This window comes from Micromys minutus (genome assembly GCF_963924665.1).
Source record: "Micromys minutus genome assembly, chromosome: 10".
NCBI lineage: Eukaryota > Metazoa > Chordata > Mammalia > Rodentia > Muridae > Micromys > Micromys minutus.
The window spans coordinates 44,490,924-44,511,441 of record NC_137979.1 but is presented as its reverse complement, the minus strand read 5'-3'; the positions used below and the strand labels follow the sequence as shown (position 1 = coordinate 44,511,441).

The 20,518-nt window shown below is 54.7% G+C and overlaps 1 protein-coding gene across 6 annotated transcripts; it reads right to left on the bottom strand.

The window, feature by feature from the left end:
* Positions 1 to 85: 85 nt before the first annotated feature.
* MLLT6 (MLLT6, PHD finger containing) lies at positions 86 to 19,837 on the bottom strand. Of its 6 annotated transcripts, none has more exons than XM_080923591.1 (20): positions 19,557 to 19,837; positions 18,276 to 18,355; positions 17,779 to 17,833; positions 17,469 to 17,578; positions 16,345 to 16,448; positions 16,075 to 16,168; positions 14,197 to 14,403; positions 13,537 to 13,635; positions 11,253 to 11,472; positions 9,923 to 10,534; positions 9,391 to 9,572; positions 9,133 to 9,241; positions 8,127 to 8,193; positions 7,862 to 8,007; positions 7,317 to 7,514; positions 7,135 to 7,223; positions 5,762 to 6,111; positions 5,349 to 5,439; positions 3,593 to 3,949; positions 86 to 2,825 (listed from the first exon to the last, which is right to left on the bottom strand). In XM_080923591.1, exons 1-20 carry the CDS (start codon positions 19,663 to 19,665, stop codon positions 2,784 to 2,786), a joined length of 3,321 nt encoding a protein of 1,106 aa, XP_080779717.1. In that variant the 5' UTR covers positions 19,666 to 19,837; the 3' UTR covers positions 86 to 2,783. The 6 variants fall into 6 exon arrangements, with proteins under 6 accessions (XP_080779717.1, XP_080779719.1, XP_080779720.1 ...); XM_080923593.1 differs by having other exon boundaries at positions 11,337 to 11,472; XM_080923594.1 differs by lacking the exon at positions 5,762 to 6,111.
* Positions 19,838 to 20,518: the final 681 nt, after the last annotated feature.

Here is a 20,518-nt window from a genome sequence, read left to right as displayed (position 1 = left end):
GCTGCAGCTAAAGGGCTTGACAGTGGGGCAGTTATGACCAAGCCAGGTACAGAGTTTCATCACTGTCACTGAGGTCCTGTCATTCCTGGGCTTAGAGCAATCACCTGTAATGTCAGCTCCAATGACCCCTAAAAACAGCCAGGTCCCTTCTGCCACCCACCAGCCATGAAGCCCTGCCCTGATGGGCACAGGCTCAGCATGTGTCACTCAAGTCACCTCCTCATTGAGGGTGGTGACATTAAAACCCACTCAAGCATTCTCAGACTCCACTTCCGCTCTTCAAACCACATCCTCCCCCAGACAGAGACAACCCCGAACCTGAATCCTTTCCCTCTCTACCAAGCTCTTTATCAAAAATGGACCAAAGCCAGACACAGTGGCACACGCCTTTAATCCCAGCACTCAGGAGGCAGAGGCCAGCCTGGTCTACATAGCAAGCTCCAGGAGGACCAAAACTACTTAAGAGCAGACCTTGTCAAAACAAAACAAAACAAAACAAAACAAAAAAAAACCAAGTGAGGTTGTCAGAGCCGTTTTGCAGTACCCTGCTCCCTTTCAAGGATCCTCATAAATTTCCCTGTGATGTGGCACCAAGTATCACAATTCTCCTCAAGTCTCAGTATATGGAGTAGCACCACCAGTCCACCTCTAATCCCAGCACTCGGGAGACAGAGGCAGGCGGATCTGAGTTTGAGGCCAGCCTGGTCTACAGAGCCAGTTTCAGGTCAGCCAGGGCTACACAGAGAAACCCTGCGTCAAAATACAAACAAAAAACCCTCTTCCCCCACAAAGAGGAGCACCAAACCATACGCAGTCCCAAACTCTCAGCAAGCCTAACCTGACTACCTGCTAGGGCATCCTGGCCCAAAGTAGGAAAAAGGAGCTTCGGGAGAGTTGAGACCAGAGTCCGGAGCACGGACAGCTCCTGTGCCATAGCCTTATCTAACACAACCCAGGATGCTTGGTTCCGAGTGGGGTAAAGGCGTGGGCCTGGATAAAGTTGTCTAAGAATCTGAAGAATCACTGGCTTGTAGACAAGTAGTCTACAAGAACTGAAAAGATGAAGATGTCTTTCTAATATTAAGCAGTTAGAAAAGTATTTCTGAGGTCATCTTAACTGTCCCCCAAAACTCTTCCAAGCGCCAGAGTTTGCCTCTGAAGAGTCCTGGCCTGTCCTAACACTTTACAGTCTCATCAACAGGAGTATTATTTCCCAGACCAGGAGGAAAAAAAAAAACAAAAACAAAAACAAACAGTTGAGCAGCACAGGCAAAAATATATCTGCACTACGTTTCTGTCCTTGCCAAAAATATACACATCTTCTCTTTATTTAAAAAACCAAACCAAAAAACAAAACAAAAATCCGGAAAACCCCAACAACAAAACTCAAACATAAACACACCAAAATGCACACATGCAGAGAGACACACAGACATGAGCAAGGGAAACTGGAACTGACCCTCAGTCCCAGCCAGTGCAACCGAAAAGGACACAGGCGTCCACGGTGGTACTCCGTGCCCCAATCAACGTTTTTCATTACTGCCCTAGGCAGAAAGTCTCTGCCACCTATGACTACACCCTGGAGAGTAGCTGGTGAAGGGGACAGCTGTTAGCTTCAGTGGCTCTATTCGCTGGTGAAAGGATTCCAGAGGCAGGCTAGCTTCTTCAGAGAGGGAGATTTGCTAAAAGTGGTACTTCACTTCTCCCCTAATCTCTTGTGCCAATCAAACTAACAGTGGGGGAGGAGGCCCTGAGGGGGCCCTGAGATGGAGTGGGGTCCAAGGGAGGGAAAGTAGGATATGACCCTGATTTAGAGCCCCCAGCCCCTAGGAATTCTCCAATACAGAAGTACTGGTCTGGTTATTTTATATAAGTTAACCACGCATGTCCTGAATAAGGACTAGAGTTAGTGAGGGAGGAGAGGGTACAAGAGCTAGGAGCTCCTGCTCCAGTACTGGCCGTGGCTCGTCCTTGCCCTTGGCTGCCCCAGGTCCAGAGGAAGATTTGACAGACAGACGGACGGGATAAACAGACTGACCATCACACACACACACAAACACACACGCACACACATACACACACGCACACGCTCACACTCTCTCGATCTGTGGAGTCAGGCAGCTCCCTCTCCCCACCCTCGGCACTCCTTAAGCCAATAGTGCAAAAAGGGGCAGGACAGCAAGGACAGCAAGTGACCTCCCTGCCTAGCCCCATCACGGGGCCCCAAGAGGTGCTATCCTGCCCTTCCTCAGCCCCCCACATCTGTAGGCTTTTCCAAGCTCAGCTTGTGACCCTCAGCGGGGAGGGATAAGAAAACAGTCAAGGGGATGCATCCCTTCTGCTAGGAAGAAATTGAAGGTCAGGTGGGACCAGCCCTTTTTCCATTAGGAATTTCCACACAGGGATGGGCCCAGGGGTCCACCCTTCACCTTCCCCATTCAAGTGCTGATTGGTTTATGTGGTAGGTCCAACCATCCCTCCACTTCTTATGCCAAGACATACTTTGCTCTTTGGGGGCCCCTAGGCATCTGCGGAGGATGGGGGCTCCTAGGCAGGCTAGAAGCCTGTCCCCGCCCCCAAATCCTCTCTGAAGCAGCCAGTACAGTGAGGGGGTGGGCCAGGTAGAAGGGTTCCCCTCTGGTCTCTCTCCTCAGCACCTAGAACTCCAGGCACATGCTCCCTGGGAATTGCTCAGGCTCTGGGCCCAGCTCTCCAGAGTCTGGGCCCAGGTGCCCACTCTAGGCAAGGACCCTCGAGTAAGGGGCAGGAGGGGCAGGGCAGAGTTAGCCTTTTTCCTGGCTGGATGAGGCTCCCTTGTCAGCGGTCTGAAAAGACAGGAAGAAAGGCTTTAGTGGTGGAGGCATCCTGTCCTAATACCCAGTTAGGAGAAGCTCTCAAAGGTGACAAAGCAGCAGAAGCCCCCGCTGCCGAGGGTGTAGTCTGTGCAGTGAGGAGGTGTCTAGCTTGTGCCAAAATCTGGGTTCTTGGGCCCAGGCAGGCCCTCCAAGAAAGGCCCTTTCTTCTGTCAGCCCATGCAGAGGGTCATTTTCTCTACCTGTTGTACACAGACACATACTTTCTAATTACTCCTACCATAGAAGGCTGTTCTCTTAAAAAAAAAAAATTTAAAACAAAATAAAATAATATATTTCTTCAGTGTGTGTATGTATGTGTGAGTTTATACGTGCATGTGTGGACGGCAGAGGATAGTTTTCCAGTTCTCTCTCCACTACATGGGTCCCTACCTGGGATAATACTCAAGTCACCGGGCTCAGTAGCAAACACCTACTTTTCTTTCTCTCTCCTTCCTTTCTTCCCTCCCTTCCTTCCTTCCTTTAACACACTGGACAGTCACCAGGCTGGAAGGCTGTTTTCTAAGTAGCCCCTTTTATTACTGATACCTGCTCAGTGGCCTTTCTCTCCCTCAAGGGAACACCAATGGGGGCTGAGGTCCTGTTGTCTGCAGCAGGCTAAGGGTTGACCTAAGGGTGGCTGCCTCCCACTAGAGACCTATCTGATGATGTTGCTATAACCATCCTCCCTCCTCTGCTTGTCCCATAGGAATACAGGAAGGCCCAGGTCCCTTACTCACCCCTCCTTTGGGGCCATTCCCACTGGCATCTGCCCCAGGCAGGCTGAGAAAGGGATTGGTCTGGGCAGTGAGGACTGGAGGTCCGCCTGCTGCCGCCACCGCTGCGGCCGCCGCGGCAGCAGCCATGAGACTTGTGTTGCTGCCCAGTGAAGGGGCCACCAGGGCTCCAGCAGGCAGCAGGGGTGGGGCCGATGCTGTGGGCAGCAGGCCAGGGGTGCCCGCGGACAGCAGGGGAGTGGAGCTTCCAGCCAGTAGACCGGCCACGGGTAGCTGAGAGCCCCCAGCCATCTGCAGTCGCTGCAGCTCCCGTTTCTGCTGAATCTGCTGGATCATCTGGTAGACCACAGTCTGGTGCTCCTGCAAGGACAGCCTGTTTATTGGCAGCGGTGCTCCCCGTCTCTCCTCAGGGCTGCCTGCCTTGTTAGACCAGGGACTCTCAAACTAGAACCATACGGCCCATGACTGAGAGACAACCCAGGTTCTGTCTCTACCTTCGCACACAGGGCCGTCTGGACACACCAGGTAAACACCTGTGAGCTGAGCTCCTGAGCAAGCACAGAGGGTGAGCATTTCTGGCCTGCCCACTGTGCCAGGCCCTCAGTCCTTAACTCAACCACAATGCACTCCAAATGGAGAAGTGCTACCCTGGGACAGCAATTTCCAAGTGCTCCCTCCCCCTTCTCTTCTCTCCTTCCAAAAACTGGCCTGAAAGATTTTAGAAAACATTTTAGGTTGGTGTGGGTGTGGTGGCACTCAAGAGGCAAAGGCAGAGGCAGGAGGCTGTCTGTGAGTTCAAGACAAAGCAGGGGTAAGTGAGATACTGCCTCAAAAAACAAAAACAAAAAACTGGTTTGTGGTTAAGAGAGTTGGCTCACAGCTTTTCCAAGAGGACCTGGGTTTGAGTCCTAGCAGCTACGAGGTAGCTTTAACAGTCTGTAAGTCCAACGTACTCTACAGAGTGAGTTCCAGGACAGCCAGGGGTACACAGAGGAACTCTGTCTCAAAAACAACACAAAACTAATAGTGAAGTTATGTATATTTAGTGTGGTAGGGGCTGCAAGCGTGGGTCAGGAAATCTATTTTCCCTCCCTCCATGGGTCCAGGGGAGAAAGGTCACTGTGCTCAACAGCAGGGCTGTTACCCATGGGGCCATCTTAACAGCCTTCTTACTGTTTGTTTTGTTTTTCTTGGTTGTTACAGGAGTCTTATTCTGAAGTCTCAGGTAGACTGAAATTCATTATTTAGCCCAGGCTGGCCTTGGACTCATAGCCATCCTCCAGCCTCAGCTGCCAAGATGTTTGGATTACAGCACACAGCACTTGTGTGCCTTGTTGGGGACACAGACAAGAACCTAATGCTCTCTGTGCAACATGGCTATTCCCTCATTTTAACAGGTGAAACCACTTCCCTCCGAAGAAGAGCGAGGGCACCATATGACAGACCAAGGTGTTGGCTGAGAGAACTCCCTGCTCAGACACGTCCCTTGGAGACTGGGGCAGGGACTGCAAAGCTCAGTTACTAGACCTACCATCTCTAGACTCTCATGGGAATGTGAAGGGTCTCACAAGAGCTCTTGCCCAGTGGCCAGGAGGTTCTGAAAACAGACCCACCTCCTAACTGCTCTCAAGTACCACAGGTTCAATCCCACCAGCTTGGAACCCTCCCTGGGAGGCTTCTTCCTTAGGGGTAAGTAATTTGGGTAGAGCTGGGGTGGGGTGGGGTGGGGGTTGGGGGACAGCAGTGAGGGGGCACTCACTGGGGTCAGCTGTGGAGAGGCCAGGAGCTGCTGCAGCTGCTGCAGCTGCTGTTCTTGCTGCTGAAGGAGGTGTCTCTGCTGCTCTGTCAGGCTGAGGCAGGAATAGCACAGATGAGGAGGTGCAAAGGAACATACCCCACACCCAGGAGCTCCCAGACTCCCTCAGGCCCAGGCAGATGGACGGCCTGTCTAGAAGACCTACAGTAGGGACATGGATAAGATCTTGTCCCCTGGACTGTATCTGGACACTCTGGGGAAGTCCCTGAGGTGAACAGACTGCCAGGACTATAAATCCTATAGGGCCAGGGAATTTTTTTCCCCTTTGGGGAATAAGGGTTTTTTTTTTGGGGGGGGGGGGATCCCTCCCACATCCAGCCTCCCATCCCCTTCCCTAGGGCTGAACTTTCCCTCACCTGTTGAGACAACCTGGCAGTTGAAGCGTGGGGGCCCCGCCAGCCTGGCTCAAGCCCGCAGGGTTGGGAGCAGCAGCCCCGTTCAACCCTCCCAGAAGCCCATTGAGGGGCAGGCTCCCGCTGCCTGCCAGCCCACCCAACAGCCCCTCAGCCATAGGCATGGCTCCCAGCCCCGCTGCTCCGGGTGCCCGGCCCAGCCCGTTTTGTGGCTGGGGGGGTAGTGGGGCAGGAGCCCCAGGCAGGGCCAAGGGCAGAGTAGCGGGGCTCTGCTGGAGCAGGGGCAGCGGTGGGGGCGTGCTGTGGAAGGAGAGCGATGAGCTGCTGCGGCTCGGGCAGCCTGAGTGTGGGTCCTGGGGAGGGAGGGGGAAGGGACAGGTCAGAGGGCAGAGGGCCAGTGTGACCCTTCTGGCCCTCAGCCCAGAATCCACCAGCATTTTCCCATAGCAACCCCCCCCCAAGCCTGCAGACACCCTGGAGAAACAGCAAAGCCCAGGGATAAAGGCTAGATCTGTATGGTACTCAGATGGCAGCTACTAACCACTCCAGGAGGCCCAGCACCCTCAGCTCCTCAGGCTTACTGACAAACAATGGCAGTCAGTGGGTTTTTCAAGGGGACCAGGTCCAGGGTTAGGACTTGACCTGTCCTACCCTCTTATTTCCACTTTATGGCTAAAGCCATTGACATTAACGGTTAAGGAGTTCTGCAAGCTCAGGTTCAAATCCCATGCCCACAACTCAATGGCTTAGGTGGCCCTGGGTTGAGCATCTCTCCCTCGGAGTGTATATTCATGACCTGTGGCTGACAGTAATGTCTGTCCACAGTCAGTATGGAGAGTAAAAGACTCACTCAGGTTTGAGTTCCAAACTGGACAACTAGCGTTATTTTTATGATTATGACTGCCCTAACTCTCAGTAAGTGGCAGGGGAAAAAAAAAAAAAAACAAGTATTGCTCGATTCCAACAATAACCACAACATAACAATAGCCAAGTGCCATTCCAGCCGCCACCAATTACACAGGGATTAGTTTGTATGAGGCCCTGTAATAAACCCTTCACGATGGTTCTCAACATTCCTTCCCCGCCACTGCCTGCCTCGGGCTCCTTTAGCCCTTAACTGAGCTCCTCTTTCTGTTTCTCCTCTGTTGCTTTCCTGGGCTCAGCCTATCTTCTGGAGGACCCAGTTACTGCTCACTTAGCATCCTGTACTAAGAAGGGTCTCTCACTCACATTACTTATTTAAAGTAATGAATAAGATAACCAATGGTTCAGTCAATTTCTTCTTCACTGGACAGCCTCCAACAGTTGCCAATTAGTAACTAGACCAGAAGGACCCGCTCCAGTTCCCTTCCCTGCCCTCTCCACACAGTGCCTACCTCCGAAGATGTGGACAGGGAGTTGTCCAGGGCAAGGCTGTTCTTCCCGGGAGGGCTCTTGCTGATGCTCAGGGAGTCACTGCTGCCCGCTAATAGAGGGAGGGGACACAGGAGCTGCAAGGGAGCCAGTTCAGGCCACCAGGCAGGAATCCTTCACCCTAGCCTGGACTGGATCCCCTCACCTTGAGGAAGCAGTCCATAGGGCCCTGGGACAGGGCCGTTAGTGGCCGGCAGGACAGCAGGCAGGGCAGGGAAGGGAACGGAGAGCTGCACATTAAGGATCTGTAGTCGCTCCTTCTTAGCTGTCAGGCTAAGGATCTGCTCCTGCAGCCGCTGGTTTTCCTTCTGCAGTGCATGCAGGGCCTTCAGCATCTCCACAACTTCAGAGAGAGGAGAAGCCTGGGGTTAGTGCATAATGCATCAAAGAGGCAGGGCCAGCATGAGGAACAGGGTCTAGAGGGAAGAGGTGACCAAGATCTCCTTTGAGAGGCTGCTCCTGACAGTGGTAAAGTGAATCTGAAGATCTTAGGGGGGCCCTGATGTTATAGGGAGGGGTAGGTATAACCTGGGGTTTGGTTGAGATCTATGCCAGGCCTTGAGGAACAGAAAGTAGTACCCAAGGCACCACTTAGGCATGGTTAAAGATGACCCCTGGCGCCTGCCACTGGCAAAGGCCCTGGGGAGGTGGAGGGGTCAGTCCTCCCATCCCCCGTGCACCCCTGCTCACTGTTGACACCAGCTTCTCCATCACCCTGCTTCTCCAACAGCTGCTCCATGTTGGTTGTACCGGGGGCTGTAGAGTCTAACTGGCCAACCCCACAGGGCACTGATGCCGTCTGGTCGAAGAGCGCAGGGAGGCTACTGATGGGAGACCTGGGTCCGGAAATGAAAGAGGCTCAGGCTCATCTAGCTCTAGAGGCTCACCTAGCACCCTGGTTCTAGCCCCCCACCTCCACCCACTCCTCCCTCCTCCAAGGTTCACCCTCCCTCACATGGAAGAGAGACTCTCCTGGGGGGAGGTCCCATGACACCGGAAGCTGCAGTCTTCTAGGTCTGGCTCTTGGAAGGAGAAGGCAAAGATCAGGGGGGAAAGAGGACTCAGAGCCTCCCCTGGCAAGTGGGTGCTGCTCTTCCTTCAGTAACCCCCAATCCTAGGCTGGTAGCTCACATTGGCAAGGAGCTGAGCATGGTGCCCCACCTCAGGAAAGCTCTCTTTCCCCTTCCACTGAATTCCTGCTGCCTGCTTCCAGATCTTTCAGCTACAGAATCTGAGGTCAAGATAAACCTGGATCAACTGAACCTGGGTGCTGGCTAGGTGAGCCTGTACTGGTAACCAGCCTCCCTCCGGTGATCTTTGGGAGGATTAAAATAAGGCCACAAAGTGAGTGTCTGGCTGGAGGGTTCAGCAAGCAAGAAGCAAGCCCTTAATCATTGTATTATCATAATTAGCTTTCTTTGGCGTTTTTATTCATAAACTCAGTGAGAAAACTGTTGGCCACAGAACCCTGGTTCTGGGCTACAAAAACACATTGCTTTTACCCAACTGGGTCCTAAAACTGAAGTCAGATTTGCATTCTTTGAGAAGCTTACCTGAACTGGCAGCCTGCAGCTAAGCCCCACACTCAGGCTGACAGGTGTCTGTTGGGCTCTCAGGGACTGAGTGGACGCTAGGGAGGTGGTAGGGGAGCTTGCCTCCCACCCCCTTAATTCCTAAATACCTGGAGAGCAGAAAGCCCAGCTGCCAAGACCTGTGACCCCAACTACAACTGTATGGCAAGAGGTGTGGAGGGCGGGGTTTACAATGGGCTAGGACCTGATTGGCTGAACTGGCTTTGTCATTCTCTAGCCACTGCTTTGAGGTCTCTTCTGCCCTTGCACTGGTTTTCCAGTGCCATGTCTCACAGTTTGTAGGATAAGGGGGAGTTCAGAGGGAGGGGACTCTCACACTTTCTGCAGCAGTGACCTTCACAAGGGGAACAGGAGCAGGGGCTAGCATACCTGTGTGGCTGCTCTCCGCTTGGGTGAGGAGGGGGTTAATGGTGCCCATGGGGGTGCCAAAGATGTGGGATGAAGGGAGGCTGAAGGTTGAGCCAGCCAGAGAAAACACCTGTTGGGAAGAACAAACAAGCCTTGGGCTTGCTCCTGGAGCTAGCACAGTTGAACACAGTTGTTCGGTGCGGTAGGGAACAAGGGATAGCTGGAGAAGACAGGAACGCAGAGGTTCTGTCCTCAGCCTGCCCAGGATCAGGGTCTCACCTGAGTGGTGGAGATGGACGCAGAAGAGGATGGGAGGGTGCTGGTGAACGGGGACCGGCTGAGGCGGGGCAAGGCTGAGGTCCCTGTGGGCCCCAGTAGGCTGGAAGAGAGTGGGGTGCTGCAGACAGCCCGCAGCATCCCTCCACCATGAGAGATGGGGTCTTTATTACTGGTATAGATGCCTAAAGGTACAAAAACACAGAGGAAAACCTAAGGTCACCTTCTACCCAGAATCCTCCAGTCAGAGGTAAAGGCAGCCGCTTTTCCCTCTTCGGGGAATACAGCACGCCTGGGTTCTACATATTCTCTGCCTCAGTCTGGGAAATGCTTAGCTTCCCCTATTCCTCTACCAGATCCCTCTAAGTTCTGCTGGTGTCCACCCCAACCTCTTCATGCAGGAGACACTTAAGGATTAGAGAGAACAGCCACCTCCATTCCATCTGTTGGTAGCTTCCACATAACTGTATGTCCTCTACCCTCTCGAAGGACTGGTTGCATATTGAGATGTCCTTTAGCTACAGGAGACACTAACCTGCTCCCAGCAGAGGGGACTCCAGGCTCAAGCTGGGCAAACTTCCTGAAGGCCCAAAGGTACGGGAGACCAAACCTCCCAGGCCGGAGCTGACCAGAGAACCCCCAGAGAAGGGTGAAGCTGCAGTGGCAGTAAAGCCAGCCAGCTGAGCCGCAGGAAGGGAGGCAGTCGGGCCTGTCACACCCTCCTTGCCTCGGCTACCCTTGGGTCGGCCCGGCCCATGTCGGCTCCTCTTGCTGGCTTTGTGTTTCTTCTCCTTCAGAGCCGTCTCAGGGGCCTCCTCAGCAGGTCCAAGGGTGGCACTCAGTGCAGGCATCCGTTTATGGGTGCCTGCTGAGGCCCCAGCCCCGGAAACATGAGGAGACTTATAGTCTCCAGGTGAGGGGGCTCGGGCCCGGCTGGAGCTGGAGGTGGTGGTGGTGAAGCGCATGATGGGCCCAAAGCCAGAGAAGACCACTTTCTGTTCAAAGAGGTCAGCCTTTGGGGGCTCCGGGGCCGTGGGCGAGGAAGGGGCTGGCGGAGTGGGAGCTGTGGGCTTGGAGTACTTGTCTTCCTCCGGCTGCTCCAGCTTGGGGAATGCTGCAAAGTCAGGAGAGCTCTGCAGAGATGAGCCTGCAGCAAAGGAGGGGTTTTACCATGGGACCACCTCCCTCCTTCCCCACCAGCATGAGACCCTCGGTAGGAAATGCAGCCTGCTGTCCCAGCCAGCTCTCCCTGCTTTGTCCTAGGATGACAGTCCTTGCAGCAAACAGAACTGGAGGAAAGCAAGTCCCACCCTTGAGCAAATGACTGTTACATTAACACTGATGGGGGGGAGGGCATCTTACACATTAGAATAGGCTGGCCTAAAATCCTGGCAATTCTGCAGCTGCCAAATGCTGGGATTACCAGCCTGTGCCTGGAACTAATATTGGCGCTAGGGAACACTACTATGGGGTTAGAAGGGTGCTGGGCCCTGTAAGGAAAGGGAGCTCTGCTTCAAGAGGGAAGGAGGGTGGGGGGTTGGAGAGATAGCAGAACAGTTACAACAGCACTGGCTGCCCTTCCACGGGTCCTGAGATCAAGACCTAGCACACACATGATGGCTCACAACCATCTAGAACAGGGTCTGATGCCCTCTTCTGGTGTGCAGACAAAGCACCCATAGAGATAACTAAATAAATCTTTAAAAAGAGAGTGGAGAGTCCAGCTTGGGGGAGAATGTTCCCTGCCTTGTCTCCCCACATCGTTTGTAAAGACAGAGATGTCTGCAAACCACCAGGCACTGACCCTTGCCACAACAGGTGAAGGGGCTCAGGCTCTCAGCCTCCTCTAGGACCCCCATACTCACCTGCAGGCTGAAAAGGGCCCCCAGAGGAGGAGGAGGAAGAGGAAGAGGAAGAGGAGGAGGAGGTGGAGGTAAAACTGCTCACACCTTTCCCACTGCCCAGTTTCTTGCCCTTATGACTCAGGCTATGGCTGGAAGACTTTCTCCCCTTTGAGTCCCTGCTGCTCTCAGAGGTCTCCTGAGTGCTGGCCTCATGGTGGGAGGACGTTGTAGCTGAGGAGACCTAAGACAGAAACAAGAGAGGCCCATCGGCGGCTGCCACAGTCCTGCTCAGCCTGACTCAGGACCGAGTGAAGGCTCACGACATGAGCTGGAGTCCTTCCTTCAGGACATGGAGGCAAGGAGCCCATGGGAAGCCCTAGAACATAGAATGGGAGGGTAGCTATGGAATTCTAAGGGATGCCCTAAACCCAAAGTTTGTATCTTTGCCCCATGACCCAAAAGAGAGTAGTCCACAATCTGCACTGGCCTAAAGGCTGGTGCTGGTCTTGGACCCTTCAGTGGCTACCATTCACAAGCCACCTGGCTCTAACTCATCTCTGACCACTGCAAGCTCCTGCTGGATACCTGGGCCTATGAACCCTCCACAGGGCAGCTTGTCTTTGCTCAACCAATATCCAGCTAGGAAGTCCCCACTCCAGGAAGCCTCTCCTACACATCTAGGCAAATGACCCACTTTGTCTTACTCTTAGGCTACTGGGAGTCACGCCTGAATGTTTGCAGTCGACATGCTGCCCTGAAGCAAAGGATACTGCCCCCAGTCTGAGGTGCGATAACCAGGAAGAGCAGGGTGTTGGCAAAGATGGGAGGAGCACAGCTGTGAGCCCAGAAGCCTCTGAACCAAGCTCAGCTACATCATCCTGGGAATCAGGAGCAGCTCCGTGCCAGAGACACGCCTGGGGTTCAGTATACAAGGAGTCTGATGGTGGTAGCTGCTACTAGACCTAGCAGTCTGATGGTGGTGGCTGCTACTAGACCTAGCAAAGACAGTTTTGGGTGCTAGGTAAAAAGACAGCCTTTCAAGTCAGACTATGTTCAGAACTTCACCATTTAGTATTACACTGTGTTTTTAGACAAATTATATAGCTTCTCCATGCCTCTGCTTCACATAAGTGGAAGTGATAAGCTATCTACCACACTGGGATATTTTGAGGACTAAATTAAGGCCTCCCCATGTGTCCCTTGGTTCTGAAGACAGTCTGGTCTTTATGTATTTGTGCCTCAAGTACCAGGAAAGGAGATTTTCTTTTGGGTGGATACCAGGTATTCAAATTGTGCTCAAGGAACAAATGAGGAGGAAGTCTAAGCCACCCCATTACGGCTGCCCCTCCCTGGGTGGAGCCCTGTCTCTGTCTTCCTTTGTTCTTTTCAGCAGCTGGAGTTCTGAAGGGAGCCAGATGTGGTTCAGAAAGCCATGCAAGAGAAGAGCTGGGGGAAGGGGACTTAAGTGCAGGGATGGGTGTGGGAGGGATAGACAAAGCTTGTGTCCGAGGGTTACCCAATTACTAGGGGACATTCCAAGTCTTTCTACCTGTCTGCAGGCTCCCAGAAAGGTTGGGCCAGCTTCCCAGGTGAGCTCAGGGAAGCTAAGCAGGAGGGGAGAGTTACTGGGGCAGTTGCCACAGCAACATCACCCTGGAAACCTGATACCTGAGCCTCCTGCTAAGATGCCCAGTGCCCTGCCAACCACGTGAGGGAGCGGAGGTGACTTGACTATCAGTAATGGGACAGGAGGTGGTACTTTCTCCAGCCCCCAGGGTACTCATGCTAATCTGCTCAGGCTTGGATTATCACTCTCTGGCCTAGGGTAGGGCCTGCCTGTTCATTCAGATGTTACCCATTACTAGAGGTGGTGTGAGTAGGGAGTCCAGGGTATGTAGCCAGGAGCCTGGTCCACCTCTACTCCCACCTGGCTTGAAATAGGATCTAGATTTTCTCCTGGCGGTAGGAAGTTTGGGAGAACTTCTTCACCAATCTTGCAAGACAGGGCCCTCAAGATACCTGAGAGCCATACATCTGCTCTTAGAAGGTCCCAAAGCTGAGCCTGGACAAAGGTGCCTATATGGTAACTAGCAAGCAGAAAGGCATTCCATATCTTCCTCAAGAAGTATGGAGACTTGCTGGGCAGAGTGGACAACTGTAAGCTCAGCTGGGTGGTGGCAGCAGAGGTGACATTAACCATGATCTGCAAGGATGGCCAAGCAGGCGTCTGCTGTAACCCCTCACACCTCAGGCTTCCTCACCCCCAGAGCAGCACACCCTGCATCCTGAGTATAAGCAGAGGTACCTTATCAGCAGTGGGAACCACAGGCGGGGCGAGGATACTGGGGGGGGACTCAGGCCGCTTCTTGTGCTTCTGTTTAAGGCGTTCTTTGTCCTTTCGACTCTGGGGGAGGGAAACGTGACCAGATATTGATGCGAGGGCTGTTTGAAGGAAGTAAACCAGGACATGTGGGGTTGTGTGGAGAACTGAACCCCTCTTAGGAGTGGGGATCAGTGAGTCCTCTCCCTCTATAGAGGGATGGAAAACTCCAGCTGGACAGGAGTGGCTCAGACAAGATCCTCTGAGAGCCAAGAGCCCCTCCCCCATCCTCCCTCCTGCTAAAAATAGCCTGTCCCATTATCCTGCCAGTGACAGCGCCACACTCATGAGCAGGCACTCACAAGAGTGTCCCTCCTGGAACGCACACTGAACGAAAGTGGGCACTCCGTGATACGGGGCATAAGGACACAGACTGGAGATGTGTGTAAACACGTAGGGACACAAACTGGAGGTTGGGAACGCTGAAGTGTCAGAAGGAAAACTGGAGAATACACAGACACAGAAGCCAGGTCCCAATCTCTGTGCCTCAAGCTGTGCTTCCTAAGCTCTTCAACCTCAGTGGCCTCAGAAGGCCTAGGCGCCTGGTGGTCATCTCTGAAAAGAGGTGTGAGAGAGCGCCTTCACCTTCTTCTGGCCCTTCTCATGGTGGGTAGGGTGCTTCTCCTGCTGAGTGGATGGTGAGGCTGACCGGCTTCTCCTGCCGCTGAGGAAGCTGTTGCTGCTGCCTCCCCCTGTGCCACCTCCACCACCGCTGGTACCGCTGCTGCTGCCTCCCCCGCCGCCTGCTCCTCCTGCTCCTCCTCCTCCCCCGCTGGAGTGCCGGGATGTCTTCTGGGGGAAGAGATTGAGAGGAATTGCCAATCCTTTCTTTCACGAGCTTAGGGAGGGTTCCTGAAGGTCGCATGATCCTAGAAGCAGCTCCTCAGCTGCTGCAGGTCGTCTGTGTCTGCTCCACTCAGCCTCCCCGGCTGTCTTAGCACAGATCCAACCAGAGGCTTGGAAGAGACAGGGACCAACCTCAGCCCCTAACGAGGTGCAGGGGGGCTGGGGGTGGAGCTGTACCTGGGCTTCTCACTGGTCACTCCCACCTCCACAGAGCTTTCCAGGACTACAACCCACTTCCACCTCCTTCCCTTAAAAATGGGATCTGTGAAGGTCACAGGTCACACAGGGAGCCCCTGCTCCCCAAGAACGCCATTCTTTCTGACCATTCCATCCTCCTCCCTTGGTCCCACTTCCTTCTGTGTGCACAGCGGAGGACCCGCCGCCCTGACTGGGTGCTGCTGGCAATGAACGTTAAACTGACATCCCTGGGTTTGTTCTCTTCCCAGGCTCAGCTGTTCCCTAAGGCTACCAACTACCTCCCGATTGCCAACGCCTAGGATTAATTTCAGGCCTCCTCAGGTCTCTGCCCCAACCTCATCCACATCTAGATCTCTCCCAGGTCTCTTTCACATCTGGACACCCATAGAGACAGCCTCACCCTGCACCCTCCCATCCACCCTTGCCACCCTCCTGGGGGACTCCCGTCCATCTGTCTCCACTTGGTGCCACCCGCATGTGCAACGGCACAACTGACCTTGTCCTGAGTCGCTATGAGCTCTAGAAGCTTGGCACCCAGGACACTGGATAAAGGGAACTAAGCCATTACAGCAGGGCAACAGGCACAAACCAAAATGCTCTGGGTGCACCTCTTCGCACCCCATGGTAGCTACAGCCTGGATCTTAGGTCGAATTCACCTTCCACCTCTCTGACCTGCCCCCCCCCCCCCGCACTCTTCCCCCTCAGCCAGGTCCACCTACAGTGACTCTGGCATCAGCTTGTCCCTCTGTCACCTGCCCCCATTCTCCATGGTTTCCTGCCAGGGTAATCTGCCTGTAACACAAATCTGATCATGTTACTCTCTGGCTTAGGAACTCTCCAAGCTGTGGCCTGGGGCACAGAGGTCCTGCCTGCACCCTACCTCTGCAGATCATCCCAGCTGCTCCGCCATGAGACCTTTGGACTGAAATAAAGCACTCATCCTCCTGCCTGGCGCCAGCCTCCCTTGCCGCATCCAACAAACCCTTTTCACCTGCCCGACGGGCTTTCTTTCTGATCAAACTGTTTGCCCTGAATCCCACTCATCTACTATAAAACAAGCTATCTAACCTTGGGGAACCTTAATTTACAAATCTGGGAAATGGGACACATGCTTGGGGCGGAGGGAGGGAGAACTACACAAGTCACAAATATGGCAAAGAAACTGTCCCAGTGAGAGCTGCTACCTTATTGGTCTGTCTAGCTCTCTGTAACTTAAAGATCCCTAGATTGACAGACATGGGGCAGGGGGCGGGGGGAGTATCTCTTAGACTGGACTGCTTGGTTCAGTTCTAATTTGCTGCATCCCTCAAGCTGCAACTCATTCCCTGTCACAGACAGAGCTCCTGGATGGCAGGGACTCTCGTCCCATCTCTCAGATGGGGTCTTCCATGAGCCCCTGCTGGCAGGAGGGAACTCACCATCTTGCTGAAGTGGTATTTACAGTAGCCGCAGTATTTGACGTTGTCCACCTCCAGCACTTCTTCCTCACACAGCAGGCCTGCCATCTGGGCACTGAGGAGAGGTAGGTCGGAAGTGTGTAGCCACAAACCACAGCAGCCCCCACCTCCTTCCTCCTGGACCCAAGATCTAAGCATGGCGTTGCTAGCATCTCTCCCGAGACAGAAGCTAGGATACTCCCGCTCGGTAGCCACCTTAGATCTCAGAGCAGCTGGGCACAGGAATCTCACCAGGTAACATGGAAAGCTTGTCGGCATCCATGACGGTTACAGGTCATGCAGGCTCCTGACGCGGCTTTGCTTTCCCGGCCCTGTTCCTCACAGATGTAACAGGTCTGTGGGGCACAGCACATATGACCCCTCCTCCAGGGAACCCCACCTTTCCTGCTGAGGGATCCTTTGGCCTGTCCTCAATTCCATCTTGTCCCCCACCACCCAGATCAGTAAGAAGATTTTCTGCAGGAACAGAGTCTCTAACCTGTAGCATCTAAGTCAGCAACCACTGGTCACAGGACCAGCGAGCACTTGAAATGCAGCTGATGGGGCTGAGGAAAGGAATTCTAAGTATCCAATGTAAAGGTTTATTTCTTTTTATCTTACATGTGTATCTGGCTGTGTGTGTATGTGTGCATGCACACCATATTGTGTGCCTGGTACCCTTGGAGGCCAGAAGAGGGCACCAGATTGATTCCCTGGTATCAGACATAAACATGGTTTTGAGCTGTCACGTGGGTGCCAGGAACTGAACCTGGATTCTCTGCAAGAACAGTGCTCATAACCACCAAGCTCTCCAGCCCCTGGGTATTCAATTTAACATCCACATCCACAGGTAATCAGCCACTGCGTTAGACAGCTCAATCTTTGGTAAGGTTTGAGAGGCCCTGACATGCCCACCGCCCCACTTGCTGGAATGTGCATATGCTGTGTGTCTTTTTCACGAAAACTCGAACCCACCAGCCATCCTCAAAGTCGGTTCTTTCTCATGCCCCAGGTCTCAACCTAATTTTCTCCTTCCAAGACCACCTTACACCCAAACAAGCCTCACTGGGTGTCCTTTATCCAAGGCCTGTTCACACTTCTGTCTTGATTAACAGCAAGCACTAGGTATCTGCTGGACTGTGCCTGTCACAGATTAGACACTTAATAAAATGTGACCCATGAGCACCCTCTGGCTGTGCTACTCTGAGGGAGCTCACAGAGCTACAGTACACAGGCATAGATCTCCCTACGTACCGAAGGTAGTTCAGTGTTACGTGTCCACCCATCTCCCGAGTTCCCCAAGAGTACTAGAGAGCATGTCACGGTGGCACCCCAGGACTGCTGGCCAGGAAGGGGAGGAGTGAGGGGCCGCTAACCTTGTTGAAGCGATCATGAGGCACGTACTGGAGGACGATAGGTTCCATGGTGAGCACGTTGGCAAACTGCACCTCAGGGATGTAGAGGGCGCACACCACATGGGCCCAGCCTGGGGCGGTGTGGGGACCGGCCTCAGCAGGACAGCAAGCACAGGACCCCACTCCTCCCAACATCAAGCTGTAGACTGTCCCCTGCGTCCACAACCTTCTTGTACCAACCAGAGCAGGGAAAGCCAGCCTCCATCCCACTACACCTGCTGGGGGGGTGGGGGGCTGGCTGAACTCAGCAGGGGTTCAGGGTTCCCCTCACCTCCATTGTCAGTCCTCTTCAATGCCCCATCTTTGTGTGGGCACAGCTCACACCTCTGCCAATGCAAGGAACACGGGTTGGAGGAGCCTGAGCTGGGCCCTCTCTGAACTCATCCAAAAGGCCCCAGGATGGCATAAGATCTGGCTAGGGACTGAGGATGCAGAGCAGAGAGGCTCGGCATATAAAGACAACCTGATGGGCACATCTGTGACCTCGACTTTCACGCCTTGAAAACCTCTCATAATAAAAAATTACAAAACATCACACAGCACACCCCCCCCAACACACAAAAAATCAAGGCCCCCAAGCTGGGGTTGAGGTGGGGCATAGCTAAGTGCTGAGCCTAAGGGGAAATGGGGTTGGTGATAGGCAGCAGGAAACAGGAAATCCTGAGTGACAAAATTTAGTCCTGCCCCAGCCTCAGGGTACCCTATCAACCTTCGGGAGATGCTCAGGTGTGGGGGAGAGGAAAGGGAGAGAGTAGAGGCCGAACTCACCACCCTGGCTGCACGCTCCTGAGATTCACATTTCCTGCAGAACCAGGGTCCCGTTGGCACCTGGACGATGCCATAGCAAGCTAAGGGTGGGGGAAGGAGAGTCACTGAGTAAAGCTGGTTTTTTTCCCAGAGTAACTGGGGGTGGGGAAGAGACCCAGAGGACTAAAACCAGTCCAGTAGGTGGGGCTGCTCCCCAGGATCACTCTATGAAACAGTACCATGAGAAACGTCCAATAGCATAGAACCAGCCTTCAATCACACAACCAAGCCTTTCAAACCGGGGCAAAAAGTCTGACAGAGTCCTTGACCTTAAACTTCTAAAGATCCTCCAGTCTCATTCCACCTCACCCCCTTTTTTCCTGGACCTGTTTCCCCGCCTCTGCCCTGACCAGTCTCCTAGGCACCAGAACAAGAAATAGTCATGATTGTAACACGTTTTGTTGTTATGGGGGGGGTGCTTCTTAAAGGGCCAGTAAGGGATGAGGCAAGGAAGTCGGGGGTTCAAGGACCTCATCTTCTGCCTGTCACAGGTACAAGTCTAAAGTCAAAACTGAGGGCAGGTGGGATGCAGGTACCCAGAGGAGAGTGGTGGGAAAGGCCCGCAGCCACAGCATTAAGGGTTGTCTCGGGAAGGGGGTGGTGGCTGCCTTTGCCAGACAGGCGGAGATGCCAGCCTGCGCCCTCGGCAAGATTCCTTAAGGAGTTAACTCCCGAACCATGTGCAGCAGGGGGAAACTCCAAACCTCCCTCTCCTCCATTCCGGCCCCCAGTACAACCGCTCTCCCAGCCTCAGCTCTTCTCCTGAGGATTTCAGGAGTCCCTTCTCCCGTGGGACCCTTCTCCTCCCTTCCCAATTCCGCTCCTCCCAGTATCCGGAAGCGAAGGGGGATGACCCCCCCTTGACCTCTTCCTCCCGGAGCGGGAACCAAAATAAACCGGGCGGGAGGGGTGGGGGGGATACCTCGCAGGTAAACATTCCCGGGACAGCCCTGACACTGGCAGTGCAGGGCTCAGGGAGTTCACTCCTCGCTCCCTGGACTCTCCCCAAAACTCCTTCAACTTGGGGTGGGGGGCGCGGGACTGAACAATAGGCAAGAAAACAATGCCTGACCCGGTCTTGGAGGACCAGGCTGGGGGGGGAGCCCACGCCGCCTTTCGCTTCAGGTGGGTGGGGGAGGGGCACGCGCCCCAGGAGGGCTCCGGAGGGCGCGGCCGAGGGCACCCAGTGCGCGCGCCGCCCCGGGGTCCCGCAGCCCCCCGCCGGCCGTACCCCCCCCTTACCTTGGTGGACGGCCACGCTGCACGCGTGCCCATCGCAGTAGACCAGCGGGTTTTCGGCCCAGCCCCTCTCGTCCGAACATACGCAGCAGCCTCCTACCATCTCCTTCATACTCCCATGAGCTCCCTCCGGGGCTGGGGCTGGGGGCCGGCCGGCGGGGGTCGGGGGTCAGGGGGGGAGGGAGGGAGCGGGGGCCGCGCGCCTCCTCGCCCCCTCCTCCGCCGCCGTCGCCGCTTCTTTTCTTTGCCTCCTCCTTCCTCCTCCTCGGCGTCCTCCTCCTCCTCGCTCGCTCTGTCTGGCCGCCCCCCCCGCCGTGCTCTCGCCCTCATGCCCCGACGGGCCCCCCCCCCAACAATGAGACTCGCGCGCTGCGCTCCCCTTCCGCGCCGCTCGCCGGCTACCAGGGCCGCCCGGCCGCGGTGCAACCAGGGCCCGGCGGGGGAGGCGCCGAGTGGCACATCGCGGGCGCCCGCCCGCCCCGCGCCGCCCGCTCACGCGCCGCCCCCCCGGCCCCCCTGCCCGGCCGCGGCAGCCATGGCCGCGCGCCTCCGCTCGCTCGCTCCCGGCCCGCCCGCCGCCGGGTAAAGTCTTAGGTTCAGGGAACAAAGCCTGGCTTGGTAGGGAGCTTTTCGCTCGTGCGCTCAGTGCAGCCTTCCCCCCCTTCTTTTCTTTTGCCTTTTATGACTCTAGGTGGGTAGTTCCTGAGTCCTCCCCTCGGCCGGCCCTTGGTGTCACTCTTTGGGTCTCCGACCCCCCATCCCCCTTCTGAGTGTTCTTTAACCCTAGGGAAATCTAGAGGAGATAAAAAATCAGGGGCTCTAAAAAAGAACTGGAGCAGTGTAAACCATAAATCCGTGTTCGTTCTTGGAAGGGGAAGGGTGTCTCTGGATGGCAGCTCAAGGGTGCTGTCCCTGGAGGCCACTCTGGAAGGTAGACAATGCCACGTGTAAACTTTTACTTTCTC